Below are 19,456 nucleotides of genomic sequence, written 5' to 3'. Positions count from 1 at the left end.
TAGGAGGAATGGAGCTCTAAACGTGAGAAGCTCTTAGCTCCAATTCTTGGTTTACGCTTAGGGCTAGGAACAAAGAATTCTGGCTTGTGAGCTAGAATGTTCTCCTTGAAAATAATGCATGTGCACTAGTCAACAGATTTCTCAGCCCTCTGAGCCTTATCCTATATTGGGCAATAGGATGAGACCTCAGGATTGATTTGAACAGCCCCAGTCCTGGCTGGACTCGAACAGTAGGCCTGGACCCTGAGAAACCACGAGCCTCATCTGCTCACGGAGGCAGCATGGTGGTGAAATCGGGGAGGGTGTGACGTCTGCACTAGTGGGAATCCCCGTAGCATACTTCTCCCCAACAGTGAAACCAGGACCTGTAATATTTGCACAGCCTCCATGACAGGTGGGGGGAGGCTCAGTTCAATAGGGGCATAATCCATGGGTCTCTAGTATCCATTTATCATGCCTTTGAATGGTAACCTGTTTATAGGTCAGACTTGTGTCGTATTACTGCATAACATGTAATAAGTAAGGATAGCTTGTTCTCCATTAGTCTCCAATGTACTTCTTCAAGCTTATAAATGTACTTCAAAGTTATAAAGCCTGAATCATTGTTAAAACAGGGTGAAGGGACTGAGATGACTAAGACCAAGTGAACAGACCACACAGCATTTCCTCTGGGGTGATACTTTTACACAAAAAAGGGGCTCCCAGTCAAATAACTGTGTAAAATATTTGATTACATGTATTCCTCTATGTCAGGGCTTTTTGCAGATTTTCCAAATTAGCGTGTATTGTGACTCCTTAAGACAAAGCAAACTACATGCAGCATTTCTCACACTTCCTTCCCGTGGCACGTTTTTTCTAAGAGTGACGTGCAGAGCAACGATTCTGCAGGACGAGCCTTGGGAAACACTAAGCTGGAGTAACAAGGACCACCCACAAAGTCTGTGTGAGGTGGGAAGGTACAGGGCTGTTGGCACTTCTGTTTTCCAGTTCGGTGCTGGCAACGTAGATTTGGGCTGCCTTCTTCAGGAGAGGGATGAGAGGGGACACAGAATAAAGAATTAAATTGCCAGAAGGCCATGTCCACAGTTATGTTTCAGGTGCTTGGCATTCTTTGGTTTACAGGCAGACCTCGTTTTATTGCACTTTATTGCACTTCACAGATGTTGCAGTTTTTAAAAATTGAAGGCAAGATGCTCCACCAGCCAAAAGATGACTTGTTGTATTGCGATAATCAGGCATGAACCTGCAATATCTTGAGTTATGCCTGTATTTAATCCTTGCAACCACTTTCTGAGACAGATATCCCCACTTTTGAGAAAAAGAAACTAACTCTAATTACTCAAACACCATGCCCAAGCTTGTGTAGCAAGATGCGAGAAGGCTGGTATTTGGAGCCATATCTTCCTTTGTATGCGGTAGCACCAGGACAGCCAGCAGGGGATGGGGAAAACAGCTGGTTTCCTTTTCATGGTCACCTAAGTAATTAGTGGTGCAAAGGGGGAGAGAGAGAGGCCAATCAGCTTTCAAATAGCAGAAGAACGCCCCCAGTGTCAGCTTTGATGGTGGACAGGAGGTAAGCCTTCTTCAAGAGATACATGGTCACGAAAAATTAGGAAATTTATTAGAATGGCATCAAAGCAGTGACTTGGTGACTGACGTAATTTGCATAGAGTCGGAGCAGAGAGTCGAGTCTGACTTTGAATTTCCTGATTTTGTTGAGTTGGAGAAGGCAATGCCGTTAGTCAGCCTTGGTAACAGAAGGAGAATCAGGAGAAACTCTTAAATGTTGTTTTACCATTTTGTTTTGGTAGGAAGAGAATGAGTTAGCTTTGAATACAATGAACCTGAAGAACCAGTGGGATATTTAGGTAGACCAAAAACAGGTGTGAAATTGGGGCTGGAGTCTGGATTATACCAGTTTGGATTGCAGGTGCTACTTAACTCATTAGCATAGAGGGGACCAGCTGGGAGAAAACGTTTTGTGAATAAATAGGGCTAATACTTGAGGGTACCAGAGAAGAAAGCAATTTTGAGGGTGACACAGATGGTCCTTTAAACTTTTCCGAGTTCCCTGTCTTTTGCCGTGCTCTACACAGACCCAGAGCAAGAGCTATTTTGTCCGCAAGGTAGAAAATCAAGAAGGCAAAGTACAGTGGGATTTCTTCTTGCTAAGACTAAATTTCCAGAATGTGTTATGATCTTTTGGAAGCCCAGGAAACTTCTTATGTTTTGGGTTCACAGTCAAAGAAAGGCTGAATCCCTAGAATGAAAGAATAAAAATAAACCGTAACGTAAAAGTCTGTGCACCCAGCTGGCCCTTAAGTGCTTGCTATCGTGTGTACCCGGCAGGGCTCACGGAAGGCCCATTTAAGCACAACAAAGACGCCTTCTGCAGTTCAGGAGGCTGCGAGGTCAGCTGGTGGGGCCCCTCCTCCTATCATTAGCCGCGTCCAGAATGCCTTTTAGTCTGCAGGCCTGGCCCAGAGTCAGCCAGGCTCAAAGCATGTATGTCTGAGAGCGTAACCCGGCAGCAACACTGTGTGAAACTGAATGAGAAGTCCCAACCAAAGTGCAGATCAAACAGGAGAAGCTGGAAAAGGCTCACACACTCAAACACCGAAAGAAAAGGGCCTGGGGCCTGCTGCTTCCCTATGTGATTAACTAGCAGGGGTAACTAGCGGGTGTCAGAAAATACCCGACAGCTCTTCGACTTGACTAACTTTTTTATAACAAGCAGTATCCAACCTTCAAAAAAACAAGTTTATTTCGAAAGTCATTTGTATGTCAGTTGTTTGACCCTGGAGATGCTTTCATTCTCAGAACAGGTCCTCTAAATTCATATACCCTTGTAAGCACTCATTCATTCTGAATTAACCAACAGATGCTTAAAAAGCACCTACTGTGAGCCCAGCAGAGTGCCAAACAGAGAACCTGTTGGAAGGTTTTGAGAAGAATGGTATGGCCTGACTTTTTAAAATATTGAGATATAATTCACATACCTTTCAATTCACCCATTTAAAGTGTAAAATCCAGTGGCTTTTTAACCTATTCAGAGTTGTGCAACCCTCAATACTATGTAATTCCAGAACATTTGTGCCAAAGGAAGCCCTGTATGCATTAGCAGCCCCTCCCATCCCCCATCCCCTGGGTCCTTGGAAATGGGTAATCCACTTTCTTCAGTTGTTGTTGTTGTTTTCTTTTTCTTTTTCTTTAATCTTTATTGTATTTCCTTTTTTTTTAGTAATCTACTTTCTGTCTCCGTGAACTTGCCACGTCTGGACATTTTATAAAAATGGATTTATAAATATGTGGCCTTTTGTGTCTGCTTTAGACGCCTCGATGTCGTAGCCTGCAGCAGCGCCTCCATCTTTTCGTGGCTGAGTGGTGTTGCATAAACGGACACACCGTATTTCATCCATTCATCAGCTGGTGAACCTGGGCAGTTTCCACTTTGGGGCTCTTATGGATAATGCTTTTACAAACATTCGTGTGCAAACTTTGTGTGTGTGAACATATGTTTTCAATTCTCTTGGGTGTGTACATAGAAGTAGAGTTGCTGGGTTATATGGTAACTCTGTTTAACATTTTGAGGAAGCACCAAGCTTGCACGAGGGTCCCAGTTTCTCCATATCCTCACCATCTTTTTTTTTTTTAATAGCAATCCTAATGGATGTAAAGTGGTATTTCATTTGGTTTTTCATTTGCTTTTCCTTCAACACTAGTGTTGAACATCTTTTCATGTGCTCCTTGGACATTTGTATACCGTCTTTGGAGAAATACCTATTCATATCTGCTACTCATTTTAAAATTGGGTTGTGTTTTTATTGCTGAAATGTAAAATTCCTTTATATATTCTAGATACTAGACTTTTATTAGATGTATGATTTGAAAATATTTTCTCCCTTTGTGCAAGTTGTCTTTTTCACTTTCTTGATGGCGTCCTTTCAAACACAAAAGTGTCTAATTTTGATGAGTGCTCATTTATCCATTTTTAATTGTGTTAATAGTGCTTTTAGTGTCATTTTAAAACCATTGTGTAATTCAAGGTCACTAAGATTTATGCCTATATTTTCTTTTACGAGTGTCATAGTTTTGGCCCTTACCAGTGTGGCTCAGTTGGTTGGCGGTCATCCCACAAATGGACAGGTCACAGGTTCGATTCTGGTCAGGACACATGCCTGGGTTGCAGGTTCAGTCCCCAGTTGGGGCTCGTATGAGGGGCAACTGATCAGTGTTTCTCTGCCACACTGATGTTTCTCTCCCTCTCTTTCTCCCTCACTTCCCTTCTCTAAAAATAAATAACTAAAATATTTTTTAAAAAGAGTTTTATAGTTTTGGCTCTTACATTTAAGTTTTTGCTCCATTTTGAGTTAATTTCTTATACAATGTGAGGAACGGGCTGAACTTCATTATTTTGTATGTGATATCCAGTTGTTCCAGTATGATTTGTTGAAAAGGCTATTCTCTACCCTTCGAATTGTCTTGGTACCTTGGTCAAAAACCAGTTGCCCACAAATGTATGGCTTTATCTCTGGAATCTCGGTTAAATTCCATGGATTGATTTTTCTATCCTTATGGCAATTACCACACTGCCTTGATTACTGTAGCTTTATATTAAGTTTGAAATCAGGAAGTACGAGTGCTCTTTGTTCTTTTCCAAGAATGTTTGGCTCTTCTGGATCCCTTGAGTCTCATATGAAATTTTAGGACCAGCTTGCAATTGCTGTAAAACAGGCAGCTGGGGTTTTGATAAGGATTGCCTTGGATCTGGAAATCACTTTGGGGAGGATTGCCATCTTAAAGATACTAAGTCTTCTAAGCCACAGACACAGGCTGTCTTTCCATTTATTTCCATCTTCAATTTCTTTCAGTGATGTTTTTTGTTGTCTACAGTGTACAAGTCTGGTACTTCCTTTGTTAAATTAATTGCTAGATGTTTTATTGTTTTTGATGCATTGTAAATTGTTAATTTCATTTTTAGATTACTCATTGCTGGTATATAGAAGTATAATCCATTTTTGTATATAGATTCTATATCCTGCAACCTTGTTTAATTCATTTATTAGCTCTCATAGATTTGTGTGTGTGTGTTCTGGAGAATGTTTTATATACAAACTCATGTCATTGGAAAAGAGAGATAGTTTCAATTATTTCCAACTTATATGCCTATTATTTTATTTTCTTGCTAATTGCCAAGGCTAGAAACTAGTACAATGTGGAATAGAAGGGGCAAGAGAAGACATTTTTATTTCTGATTTTGGGGAGAAAGCTCTTAGTTTTGCCCATTAAGTATGATGTTAACTGTAGGTTTTTCTTAGATGCTCTTACAAGGCTGAAAAAGTTTCTTTTCTTACTTTGTTAAGTGTTTCTATCATGAAAAGATATTGGATTGTCACATGGATCAACATTGCATTCCTGGGATAAATCCCACTGGTCATAGTGTATAATCTTTTTTATGAGTTGCTGGAGTTTGTTTGCTTGTCCCCATGGCAGCACTGGGTGCTCACTTAGGGGCATCCTCTTCTCCCTGGCTGTACCGCTTCTCTCCCTTCTACTCCTTCTTGACTCCTAGTTGGCTCCAAGTATCCAATTCTTCTGATATACAGCCTTCCCATCCTGCCCCTGACCATCTGTTGGCCAGCCCAGAGGTCCCTTGGCATGTTCCATTGCTCTGGCCCAACAACATTAAGTGGCAGTCTTCTTCCCAGCTGCGTACATTTTTGGATTCTAAACAGGCTATCAGATCTCTGGCCTCCAGCCCACAGGTCCTGCCAGTGGATTAAGTTTCCAAAAGTTTGGCCTGTAAGCCCAGATCAGGTTTAAGTTCAATGTAAATTGCTCTCTTCGCTGGAGACCTCATGGGCTGCCCCTGCTCCACCCTCAAAAGTAGATCTCTGACATTGGCTAAATTCTTTTGCAGACATGCTAATTCCTACTTGAGGGAAAGAGGCTGTGTTCTCCCAGGGGAGAGTTGGCTAAATAGCGCCATTATCTGCTCCAGGGGCGGGAGGAAGACTGCCTGGTCTACCTGCCTCTCACACACTTCTTTCCTTATAAGCAGGACTGGGCTTCCTTTGATCTCTGCCTCTTTGCTTGACTGAGGTTTTCCTTTATTTGCAACTAAGCTCCCATCGCAGGTTGGGAAAAATTGCCCAATTTTTCCTGACCATACATCTTTTGAAAAAGGCTTACCTCCTGCCCACCACCAAAGCCCACCCTGGGGGCTTTTTTCTGCTCACTATTTGAAAAGTGAGTGGCCCCTCTCTCCTCCTGCTTTGCACCACCGATCACTCAGGTGACCGTGAAAGTGAAACCAGTTGTTATACCCAACTCTTGGTGGCCACCCTGGTGCTGGGCCTGGGTTCTGCCATACACTAAGGAACGCTCCCTGCTTACACAAACTTGGCCATGGTATTTGAGTAATGCGTGAGTGCCAGTTTTTCTGCTTATAACAGAAACAGAATACCAGAAAGGAGAGAGCAGTAGAGAGGGAAATCAAGAGGTCTGCCGAGGGTCTCTTGCAGGTATTCAGGAGAGTAATGATCAACAGAAGTACGTGAGGAAGCCGCTTTATCACTAGGAAAGAACCACCCAAAGAGATTGGAAGTGGTGCCTGGCACTCACGTCAGGCAGGGAATAATGCCTGTCCGGGTTGGCAAGACTGAAGCTCATCATTCACAGAAGGCTCTTGCCTCAAAAATAGGGGGTTCTTAGCTGTACAACAAAGCTTGCTCCACTCTCTCCTAACAAATCTTAAAAGCAAGACCCAAAAGGTTCAAACTGTTTCTAGGAAACCCCATATTTATCTCAGAACAAAGCAAAAGTGGGTATAGGCATACAGAAGTATCCAGCACCCAGCAAAGTAAAATTCACACTGTCTCACATCCGATTAAAATTACCACTTACAGAATAACCATGTGTACAAACAAGATGGAAAATGCAACACCTAATGAGAGAAGCTCAATGGAAACAAACCCAGCACTGGCAAAGATGTTTTAATTAACAGTCAAGGGCGTGAAATGTGTTCTATCTGTTCAGTGGGTTAAGGAGAGACATGGAAGATAATTTGAATATATATCTAGAGCTGAAACTACATCATGTGAGATAAGATACATACAGCCAGCCCCTGACCTAAGATGGTTCAACTTACAATTTTTCAACTTTACAATTATTAGCTAGAACTTCTACTATGATGTTGAAAAGTTATCCTTGCCTTCACCTGATCATAGTGGGAAAGCTTCAAGTTTCTCACTGTAGGTATGATGTTAGCTGCAGTCATTTTTACTTTTTTGTATATAATCTTTATCAAATTGAGGATGTTCCCCTCTAGTCCTAGTTTACTGGGAGTTTTTATCATGATGGGTGTTGGATTTTGTCAAATATATTTTCTGTATCTATTGATATGATTATTTTTCTTTTTTAGCTCGTTAATATGATGGATTACAGTCATTGATTCTCAAATGTTGAACTTGCCTTGCATACCTGGGATAAATCCCACTTGGTCATGGTGTTTAATTCTTTTTATACATTGTTGGAGTCAATTTGCTAATATTTTACTGAGGAATTTTACCTCTATGTTCATGAGAGATATTGATATTTAGATACCTTTTCTTACAATGTCTTTGTCCGGTTTGGGTATTAGGGTGATACTGACCTCATAAAATGACTTAGTAAGTATTCCCTCTGCTTTAGAGATTACAGAGAATTGGTATAGTTTTCTCCCTTAAATATTTGGCAGAGTTCAACAATGAACCCATCTGTCCAGGTGCTTTCTATTTTGGAGGGTTAATAATCTGGATGCAATTTTTATAGATTCAGATTGTCTGTTTCCTCCTGTGTGCATTTGGCAGATTGTGTCTTTCAGGATGTTGGTTCATTTCTTCTAGGTTATTAAATTAGTGGACCTTTAATTGTTCATAGCATTTCTTAATAAAGAGAAGTCTGAGAATGGAGCCTTTCAGGAAGCTGCCAGATGGATCCAACAGTGACAGTTCTCTGCTGATGGGACTGTGAGGGGACTCCAATCCCATTCTGCCTCCCACCCCCGACCAGTGACTACAGGCCTTCTGGGTTTCACAGCTACCAGAGTTGTGAGGTTGCTGGTTTTCCAGGGTATTACAGTGATGGTGAGAGGGAGGTGGAAACAGGGCAAGTTAAAAAAATGCCACAAGCTCACTGATCTTACCAAGATTCACAGGTTTTCCTTGAATAAATTTTCTTAGTTACTTGCAAGCCTTTGGTTAATTTTTACAGTTCTGGAAAAGTTGATTTTTATAATTTTTGTCAGTGTTCTCATTGCTTTTACAGAGGAAAGGATTTTCAGAGGTCTTTAGCACTCTAGAAGTTCTTCTTCATCAAATATAATTTTAACAGTCTACCACCTAATGATTTAACTAGCTATTCTTTCAGTTATATTGAAGCAAAGAATTGGTAATACCCTGACCTACAAAAAGATCTGTCACACCAGCATTAGGATCATTCACTTTCTTAGTTATGCAGAATTATACCAAAAAGCTTTACCAAATCCTAGATGCAGAATTTTAATTTCTATTCATTCTCTTTCACTTATAGGTGCCTTGTTTACCTCAATCTAATCACCAAGGTTTGGGAAAATCAAAATATTTACAAAAAGATAGCTCCCTCAATTCTTTATAAAGAAAAAGTAAATATTCTCTATAAGACAGACTCTTCAGCATTATTTAGATGGTTTTAAATTCATCACAGAAGAAATAGTCATGTGTATTTGGCTTTCACACGTAAATCTTCAGTTCTGAGCATCACAGGACTCGCTCCCCGTACTCCCACCCTCCATTCTTCCAACCCAGTTGGGCTCAGTGACGTAATTTGCAGTGTCTAGTGAAAAATGAGAATGTGGGGCTCTTTGTCCAACATACAGGGGGAACGTGCCGTTAACAGCAGTGAAAATAGAGTTTTCCTTTTGAAGTATTTTGTTACTTACAAAACATAAAAGTAATAGTTATACAGGAGTAACAACATTTATGTTACAACATGTAATGTTACACATTGCAAAAAACCAATGTTTGGTGCCATAATTTTGTATCATACAATAAACAATGATACTTTATTATGAGTATATTAATATCTTGATCATGAAATTTTTTATGGTTCGCTTTTCTGCAAATTCATTTATTAGGCCATCAAAACTTTTTATTTCAGCAATTTCACTTTCGATTAATATAATTGAAAGTAACATCAATTGCTCTTGACAAATGCAAGATCACAAATAATTTTTGATAATTTTTAATTTTGAGAAAGATCTTTCTGCTGATGCTAAGAGTTTTATAGGCTGTAAACATCTGGATAAATTTCTGATAAATTATTTTGAATTATAATTTTTAGTACCTCTAGAGCTCGTGATTCTTGCAGAATTGTTTTTCTAAAATGGTTTAAGTTTTTGCAAATCAGTGTTTGTAACTCTGAATTTAGGTTTATTTTAACTGTTAATAAATGTACATAATGGCATTTTAATGTTTCCTCTGACATTTCCTGTAACCTGCAGAGGTTGTATAAGAAGTTGAAAGTTGTTTCATGATTATTTGTATATAATTTAGAACGCCTGTATATGAATTCTGATGCAGTCATCCCTCCATACCCATGGGTTTTGCATCTGCAGATTTAACCAACCATGGATCAAAGGTAATTCTAAAAAATACTGTAAAGTTGCTGATACGTTCTATGTAGTTAGGCCTGTGATTGTTGCACCTGTACTGACCATGCAGATATTTTCGTTGTTATTCTGTAAACAAGCAGTGTAACAACTATGTAATAGCATTTGCATTGTATTGGGTATTATGAGTAATCTAGAGGCTAAAGTATATAGGAGGATGTACATAGGTTTCATGTAAATACTATGCCATTTTATTAGAGGAACTTGAGCATCCACAGATTTTGGTATCCATGGGGGATCCTGGAACCAATCCCCCATGGATACCAAGGGACAACTGTACCATATCTTCAATCGCAAGGAAAAATAATCTTACATTTGTCTATTTGTTAATAATTGGTCCATGTAAGTTTTTATATGAAAATAGGGAGGTTTTTTCTGTGAAATGCAAGGATCCTTAAATTTAATTTCTATTTCCAAGCCTGTGAATATTTATTTTGTGATGCTGCAGTGTTTTTTGAAACCAGAGATTCTAAACTCTTTGAAGAATTCAATAACTCTTGATGGCTTATTGTACTGTCCACGTGCACACTTTTATGTTGTAGTAAGTGACTGACAACGTTACTAAGTGGTGGCAGATGTTGTACAGTGCTCAGGCCAGAGAGTTCATATCTGCGCAGATGCGTCGGGGATGGGCTCCAGGGACTGATGGGCAAGCCGGCCTGTCCCCACGGGCTCCAGTGCTGCCCCTGTGTGGACACCTCCTTTCTCCCAGAGCCAGCTTCAGCTGCCTCCATTAATCTAGATTCAAGTTCTGGTGCAGACAGTCCCCTCAGGGACCCCTGGTACCTCAGACTGCCACATATGACCTTGAAGCCACCAGTTGAGGATGTTAGAGCTACCAGCAGCTTGGATCCAGGCCCACTGCTCCAGGCCAGCCACTCAACATGCATGGTGCCCACTGTTGCCTGACCGACCTCCAGCACTTTTCATTGTCCCAGTGGATTTCACTTATAACACACAAGTTCAAACATAGAATTTTTAAGAATTTCAAGATGGTGAGGAGAGCATTAAACCAATCTTAGAACAGGCTCTGCAAAATTCCTAGGTCACACACCTTTGAAAGCACTCCTGAATCCAGTAATTCTCAACCAGGGGTGCTTTTGCCCATCAGCATGGACTACCTTTGGCTCTAACTATGTGAGATTCCAACTGAGCCCCTGAAAGCAAAAATGACAAGATATATTAGCACCCAACATAGATCCTTATCAAGGTCTGGCATTCTCAAGCACAGCAGGCCATATCCTCCCCCCTGCACTGTGGTTCTTTAGTAGAACCTCCTGGGAAACTCCAGTTCTGAGCTGTTCCTACACCTGCTTTCAGCTGCACCCTCCTTCCTGGGGGACCAGCAACTGTGGTAGTGGGAGAAGGAGTGGTGACAACAAGGACTTGGAAATGGCTCAGTTAAGACTTTGTTGCTCAAGTAACGGTCCGTGATGGCTCTAGTTTAGGGTGAGGTAGGGAGTCCTCTGCTCCACAGTCACTCAAGGACCCAAGTTGCTGGTAGCTCCAACACCCTCAGCTAGTGGCTTCAAGGTCACTACAGGGGTTGACATCTAGTGCAATACCTAGTCCAGGGCTTGGAGGTAATATAGACCACTTACCTTTCAATTCCAATGGTCAGAACGCAGGAATATTGTCATACCTAAGAACGCGAAGGCTGGGAAATGTAGTCCAGTTCTGTGCAAGGGATGAAGAGGAAGTGTTAGGATCTCCTCCCAGTCTCTCCCACGAGAAATTTGCAAAATTGGGAGTAAGATGTGTATCATGCATCCCCAGCCCTTCCGAGACAGGTCTGTTGAGGCAGGCTGCCCTAGAGGCAGCTTCCCAGCTGTGACCCCTTGTACTTGTTGGTAGTGTAGGGCTCACAATAGAGCTTACGTTCTGGGAAGGGCATGGGTGGAGCATCCAGCCTCACACAAGTGCCGAGCTGACTGACACGTCTCTGGATACGTGATCAGCTTGGCCATTGCACCACCCTGCCTTCAACGTACTTAGTGTGAATTGGTTGCTCACAGTAAAGCTGATCATCAGAGTTCTGCATGTGTTCAAAACTGTCAAATTCAGGACCACGGAGGTGAAAGCAACACTGAGAACTTTCTAACTCTCTACCTGCCTCACACTAAACAAGAAAGTCAGCCTTATAAATAACAAACAAATGGAATGTGTAGCATTAAATACTCAATGACAAATGTCTTATTAAAACACGATATAATTAATTTTGGTGAACTTGAATCTGATTCTCCATGGCAAGTGGGAGAGCTATGACTATAGGGCAGTAATCCTGCCCTGTTTCACCTGGTCAGTATTTTAGAGGACAGACCAAGCTGGAGGAATTGTTGAAAGAGGGTGTCCAGCTCGTTGGTCAAAGCCTGTGGCAGAGTATCTGCAACAGTCCTAATTGACACCTGTTGCTGTGACATAATCATTAAAAACACCCCCTTCACTCTCCAAAGTCCTGGTCTGTACAATAAATTATACAGTAATCCTATGGCCAGGGAGTAGCACCTTTATGTGCCCACTGCTGTTTGCGACTTTGCAAAACCAGCAGTTCAGGGTGGTCAAGATACTCAGGCTGAGTCAGGGTGGAAGGAAGTTAATTCACTCCCCCGAAATTACAGGAGACTTAGACAAGAACACTGAGTTTTTAACTTATGAAGAATGTAACTGACAAGTAGAAATTGATGTTGGTTTATTAGTGTGTTCTCTTCCTTGAAGGGCACTTCCTTGGAAAACTCAAAATCCTTGCAATTATCGAAACAATTCTTGCAGGCGAGGAGACTTCAGATGATCAGTGTTAGTTGGAGGAGCTGCTGTAATTTGCAAGAGTTATTTCAATACTTGGCACCCATGCAAAGCACACCCTTTGTCCTACTAAGAGTTCCCTTTACAATGAGGGGCATGGCCTTGGTTCTCTTTCCAAAGTGATATTGGGGTATGTATCAGGTACAGGTAAAGAATAGGGATGTACAATTCCCATTAATCCTCTTTTCTTTACTAATAGTAAGTCCCAAGCTCCCTCACCTATTTGCAAGGCCTGGCAGGGCTGATGTCGGTGGTAGACATGCCCTGTCACCTGAGGGTCAGCCAGGAGCAGCCTTCTCCACTCCTTCCTTGCAACATTGGAGGCTGCAGAGAGCGTCAACGTCCTTGAGTGGGCTGAGTGTGAATCACACCCCAGTTCTCAATACACAATAGACACAATGGCCAGAAGAGGATTAAAATCAGTTTTATTAAAGCATTGGAGAACACAGCTGGGATCTGAGGCCCAAGCGAAGCTTCCTTCCTCCTCTCGGAAGTGATGACAGCTGAGCCCACTGGGCAGGGCTCGCCAGACTTACCCGCCCCATCAGAGACTGAGGCTGGACTGTGGAGAGCAGAGTCCTGGCTGGGCCCACCACGGCAGCTCCTGCTGGGTCTGTTTACTGCATGTAGACTGGAAGCCCAAAAGCAGGTCCAAGAGAGAGAGAGAGAGAGAGAGAGAGAGAAGCAGGAGGACAAGTAAGCAGGGACTTTTAGTACATTATCTCCACCCAGAAGAGAAAGATGGCTCGAAGGATCTCAAATTCATCAACCACAACTATCCCAAGGTTACCCCAGAGGTGGAAGCTTCTCCCCAGTACTTTCCTTCCAAGCTGGAGTGTGGTTAAGAGATCTTGCCCTTGTATGGCTGAGCAAGAAATGATAGGAATAAGGAAATGGGTTCCTGCCAAGAGTTAAGGTTGGGTCAGGAACCCGGACCACTCAATGAGTAAGTAGCCACTGGCCATTTTGTATGAGCCTTCCAGTCTGCAGATACTAACCTAAAAAACGGGACTGGCTAGAGCTGCTGGAGCTGGGACTGTAGGTCCATGGCACCTCCTGCCTGAACACTACCCAGTGAATTCCTTTTCTTGCCTGTGCCCTAGAGCCTGGATCTCTGAGGACTGCTGAGTATGAACTTGACAGACTTCCCTCACCTCCCACCCCCCAGTGGGTGAAATGGATGAAGGTCAAAAGGTACAAATTTCCAATTACAAGTTCTGGGGATGCAATGGGGACTACGTTGACAATACTGCCTTGCACATTTGAAGCTGCTGAGAGAGTAGACCTTAAAAGTTCTCATCACCACAAAAAAAAATGTGTAACTATGTGAGGTGATGGATTTTTTCCTAAACTTTATCATTTTGCAATATATACAAATGTCAAATGATTGTTGTATACCTAAAAACTAACATACTGTCATACATCAATTATATCTAAATTAAAAAAAAAAACATGACAGATTTAAGAGGCCACACAGTTGGAGTACAATTTGGCTGGACGTGAATGGTGTTCCTGTAATAAAGAGAGTCCCTTTTGCTTCATTCAGAATAACGCCCACAGATTCAACTATCAGGTGTGGAGCTGTCAGCTTTGTGACAGGCCATGCTGTATGGAGGGGAAGATAGAAGAATGGTGAGAGTCTTCCAGGCCCATGAACAGGCAGAAGCTTAGTGGCAAGTGTTGCAGATCTGAGTCTGATGTAGCTCTTTCTACCACAGGACACCCTTTTCTGGCCAGAAGTGATGACATACTAATTCCTAAGCACTCTAAAATCTTCCCTCCTACCTGTCATGCAGAACAAACACTCCTGTTTTTTTATTTCTCCAGTTATCTTAGTGCCATCGCTGTCTCTTATATTTGGGTGCATTTCCATTACGCTCAGTATTCCTGCTTTTAGCCAGGGTGGCTTCTGCAAATGATTACTTCCATCTATTACCTGTGGTTATTATTTTCATGCTATCACCATTCAAAGGTGACATCATTTCATGGTCCTAGATGGCACCTTCCTGTACTTCCCAACAGGCTATTTATAAAACTTTACTTTGAATAAAACTAAATGATTGCAGAAATATTTTTCCCCAGAGTAATTTTATTAGGGATTTCTGCCACCATATTAACATATAAAACAATCTGAATGTTGACATAGAAATGCAAATTTCACTGTACAAAGATAAGGCTCCAATCATATGGCCCCCATATCTCTAGTATTTCAATGAAATTCATTTTGAATTCTTCCCAGAGTTGATTTTATAAATATTAAACAAGCCACAAAATATATTCCAAATACATAACATTTTACAATATGTTCCAAGCACGGACAGAAACACGATATACTTTACCTACGTTTTTTTAATGATCTAACTTGCATTAGCACTAAAGACAAGATCGTGTGTGTATATGTATTTGCCATATATGTGTGCATATATAACTATAAGTGTACACAGCGACTTTCATGGAAAATTGAAACCTTTGAGACTTTTATCCACCATGATATCTGAGAGAGAAAAGCAATAATGTCAAAAATTCCTCAACTGGGGAAAAGTAAACACAACTGTGCATAAGAGTGTGTATGCACACACATAAATATGCACATATAAACACACATACCAATAATATGGAATACACATATACTCACACACTTGCTTTGAGCTCTGTATCTCACTATATTATACGAGGGGGGACCAAGAAAAGCCCAGAATTATCTGTCTTCTGGGGAGTGGGGTCCCTTGTAGGACAGGCTTCCCCTGCTAGGTGAGTGTTCTAGAAGCCCATCTGTATCAGTGTACCAGCTGGCATGGTTGTGAGAGGCTGTGTTCAGCTTCAGTGAATTTTTATTTTTGGAAGACTCTTTCAATGCATTTGCCCACTTCATGCTGGGTGATTTACGAGCACACCTGCCCATGCCACGCTGAGTGTTCAGCAGTTTTCAACCCACAACGGCATGACCCCCATGCCCCACCCTCCCTATTCACCTGATCTCACCCCAAGCAACTTTTTTTTGTTTCCCTGGCTGAACAAAGTCCTCAAAGGGAAACATTTTGCCAACATGGAAGAGGTGAAACAAAAAACAGCAGAAGCACTAAAAGGCACCAAAATCAACAAGTTCAAAAACTGGTTTGAGCAGTGGGAAAAAATGTCTCGATAGGTGTAGTGCATCAAATGGAGAGCACTTTGAAGGTGACTGAAGTTTAAACATGTAAGAATAAATACACAATTTTTATAAATAAATTCTGGTTTTTTAGGGTCCCCCCTCATATTTTCCATCTTGGAAGCAGTTTTTTTCTCATTTCATTCTGCCTTCTGGTGACTGCCTTCTACCAAACTTAAGTGGTATTACTAAAAAGGCTTTTATTCTATCCTGAAAATGGCATTTCAGGATCCCACTTTTACTTTTGGTGGCTATTGTTTAAATTCAGCAGACCCTATCCTGTCAATTCCTTTACTTAAAAACATTTCTAGTCAAGTTTTTGCCAAAGAAAAAAAAGATGTTAGCTGAAAATGTTAAAAATAATATATTACCCCTTAATAGAAGTCTGTGTGGTGGAGTAGGTATGATATTTACCCTATCAGTATTTTTCAAATGTTTTATGATGGGCAATATATTACTTCCATAATTTAAAAATATCTAATATTATTTTAAAAGGATGAAAGCTAGATGATTTGTCATGGTTAGAAATTGAAGCGCGATTAGAAGGAGAACTAATTTATTTCAGACTACACTGGAGGGCCCTTCTCATCAGAAAGTATGACTTCCAAGTCATACGGAAAACAGGGGGGGAAAACCTTTCATTTCGAAGCTAGCCATTTGCAAACTTCCAAAATGAACCATAGGAAATATATCTCTATATTGTTATCAAATTTCAGGTATTAAAATTAAAACACAAAACAAATCCCTAAAAGCACACTCTACAAACTTAATAGCAACTGTATGTTAGAGTTTGCTTAACTGAAGGCTAGATGAGCTGACTTTTAAAACTCATTTTCAAAATTAAATATCTAATAAAACACTCAGAGCTTCATGAATAAGTAGGACCGAAATGACCGTTTTGGAAATTACGCTCCAACAGAAGTGTCTGTTGGAGTTAGAGATAGATTACAGGAAGCCCAGTCTCTTTGTAAATGAAGGCAATGGCACATTTTCAATTCGTGGAGAAGTCCCAAAGCTCCATGTTCTTACCTTTCTCACTTATACCACAGGACGGGTCAGGATGCTGCGTGGAAGGCATCAGAGCCTTTCTGCCATGGATTTAATGGTATGAAGATAGGCACTAGAGAACATTTCCCCTCTCTACTTCGCCCAAGCTGAAATAGCGTATCAACTAGTGAGTCCCCTCCTCTTTCTGAATGAGAGTCCCAATTATGAATGAGTTAAGATCTTAAGGAAACCAGGCAAGGAGAAATAAGGACCACCACAAAAGATCATTTGCTTTATCAAAAAGCCAAAATCCATTCTCTGCCCCCACATGTGTATGTATATACACTTCCTTTGAAGTTAAGTTCTACCACAGAATCACAGTCAATGGCATGAGGGACCAAAAATGTGCCTTAAAGTTTCTCCACTTTTATTTAGATCCACTTAAACATATCCATGTCAACTTGGACAGCGGGTACACTGTTCTTTACATCATCCAACAGCTTGTATCACCATCACTTCCATAAAATCAATCGTTTTCCTACCACCACTAGACTACCAGCCTCACCAAAACTTTTTTTGCTACTTGCCATTTGTCCTTTTCCCATCAGCTTCCACTCAAGATTCATGTACAATAACATGCAATTAACTGGCATATCTTTCCACTCTTTTCCTTTAAAGTTTCACTTTCTTTTAAAAATGTCCTGCTTCCTCAGCCAAAATTTTTAGGCAGAATGCAAATGAAAGTAACAAGTCATCTTGTCCAGATACTTTGAAAAATGGACCACCCTGTGTCCACGTGATGATGCTCAGCCTCTACATCCTCCCTTTCCGTCATTTGGTTTAGGAGCTCACTTACCACGGTCTTTCTACCTATGTGCTGACTCATATGTGGCTAACAACAAATTATGGGATTTCCTTGCAGCCAAAAATATTTTTTAAACGAACCAGTGCCAAAACATTGAAAAATTCCCAACATACCTTTTGTGCATTAGTCTTACAATCTGTACAATTAAATAACTCCAGGAGGGTTTTTTTTTTTTGCTAAAAATTTACCAAAATATTCTGAACACATAAAAATATTTTTAAAAAAACAAAAACCCAGCATAAATTTAGTTGTATAGGCATTGGTTAGAGGACATTGTTTTCACTAAGGATTATATTCAAAAGCTTTCTCTTGGATTATTACTAAAATTCTGATTCTGAACCTTATAGCTTATAATGATGTTAACTATCTAAAAGGGAGAAACCTAGTTCAGCTCAATGTATTATGATATAATAGAAATGTATTATGCTATAATAGATAAAGAGTATGCCATGATATAATAAAAATAAACATTTTTGGTTATTTAAAGGCCATCTTCCTGACCTATAACTAAAATTACTGTATTTGATTTAAACTTATTTAAGTGTAGTGAATTATGGAAAGCTAACTTAAAGGTTTGAATAATCAGTTTTGAGCAAGGAACACCTGTTGACGGCTCCATGACCATTCAGAACCAGGCATTTGCAGAAAAAACACATCACTAGTATTGAATATAGCCCTTAGTCATATGAGAGATGTACTTTATGAGCAACCCAGCATGTAGAGAATGAGGTTTACTTTGCCAGCCACCCACTCCTTGAGGGGACAGTAATATTCATAGTGAAATTGCTCAAACTCTGGTGTCTGGCGGATTTCACATAAGAAGGAGAGATCAATACCTGACTCCAAAAGGAGGAGGAGCAGGGGGAATACAAAGAGCAGCAGGCCCAGACCCACCACAAAGAGCCTGGAAAAACTCTTGACCAGTGGGTTCACCCGAATATGGCCGCTCAGAATGTCATAGCTCCATGACAAAGCTTGATGAGCCTCCTTCAGCTCCTCTTCCTCTGCCATCAAAAAGGCATTTTCATCTGCTTCCAGTTCCTCAAACGAATCTGTGTCTTCTCTTTCCAACTCATGCCGGGATGAACAGTCAAAGAGCATGTCAATCTCATCATCATCAACGGGGGTGGGGAGCAGGCTAGCGCTTGGGTTGTATGCCAGTTCAGAGATAGTCAAAGGCTCTTCTTTTATTTTATCTTCCTCTTCACTTGAGGGCTCTTCATACTCCCGGGCCTCCTTCACTGGTGAGCTGGAGATCAAGGGGGCAGAAATGCCATCTTCTTTGGGCAGAGGAATACCTGCAAAGAGACATTTTTTTTTTTAATTTCAGGTTTGGTTTTCTTTTTCCATGAAAATCTGTAGATGGAAACAAACCAAAAAAAAAAAAAAAACCCCAAAACCAAAAACAACACCTCAGGTGGCTGGCAATATTAACATTTTTATGTGTGCGATTATGACTTTCAACTTTGCTCATTTGAAAGAACAAAATGACAATAAATCACTATTATGTTAACATTTTTAGTGGTGTCTTTTAGAAGTAAACACTGTCAAAGAAAGTACTGTAGGAAAATTATAGAATCTGCTATCCAATCATAATCACTTTATTATGTTATATATTGTCTTCTTGTTTGTATAATTGCAGATATGTGCACAAACATTTTAACTTAGACATTTATGTTGAAATAAACTTCCTTTTAGTATTTTAATGGTTGCCAAATTCTATTTAGTTAATACAATATTAGTTGCCTATTGACAAACATTTAAACTGCTTCACAATTGAAAAAAAATGCTGTATAAGTATCTTTACATATAAATCTTTTTGTCCCTCTTGTTTTTCAGTTCATTGGCCATAGATGCCCAAAAGGAAAACAGCTTTGTCAAAACATATGAATATTATTTCCTAAAGTTTACTGGGGGAGACATGTCAGTTACCTACTACTGTCAGCCTAAGGCCAGCTCTCCAAAT

The 19,456-nt window shown here is 40.6% G+C and overlaps 1 protein-coding gene and 1 long non-coding RNA gene across 10 annotated transcripts in view; one reads left to right on the top strand and one right to left on the bottom strand.

Annotated features, from left to right (window-relative positions):
- LOC139440909 (uncharacterized) overlaps positions 1-19,456 on the top strand; it is a 126,228-nt gene that overhangs the window by 101,788 nt on the left and 4,984 nt on the right. The window contains exon 3 of one of the 2 annotated variants that reach the window (XR_011651202.1): positions 13,594-13,684. The exons of the other annotated variant lie outside the window; for it this stretch is intronic. This is a non-coding gene — a long non-coding RNA (uncharacterized lncRNA). The remainder of the gene's footprint in view (positions 1-13,593; positions 13,685-19,456) is intronic. 2 annotated transcript variants of the gene reach the window in all.
- Positions 12,899-19,456, bottom strand: part of FRMD3 (FERM domain containing 3) — a 265,496-nt gene continuing 258,938 nt past the window's right edge. For 6 of the 8 annotated variants that reach the window (XM_024560008.3, XM_045195175.2, XM_053923575.2 and 3 more), the window contains one exon: positions 13,692-18,788. In XM_024560008.3, the coding sequence (XP_024415776.2) occupies positions 18,190-18,788 (599 nt within the window). In that variant the 3' untranslated portion in view covers positions 13,692-18,189. Of the gene's footprint in view, positions 13,122-13,691; positions 18,789-19,456 lie in introns of those variants that run through there. The other 2 variants (XM_024560010.3, XM_024560009.3) reach the window with 2 other exon arrangements.

Source organism: Desmodus rotundus, chromosome 1 (genome assembly GCF_022682495.2).
Source record: "Desmodus rotundus isolate HL8 chromosome 1, HLdesRot8A.1, whole genome shotgun sequence".
Classification (NCBI taxonomy): domain Eukaryota; kingdom Metazoa; phylum Chordata; class Mammalia; order Chiroptera; family Phyllostomidae; genus Desmodus; species Desmodus rotundus.
This window is presented reverse-complemented; position numbering and strand designations above follow the sequence as displayed.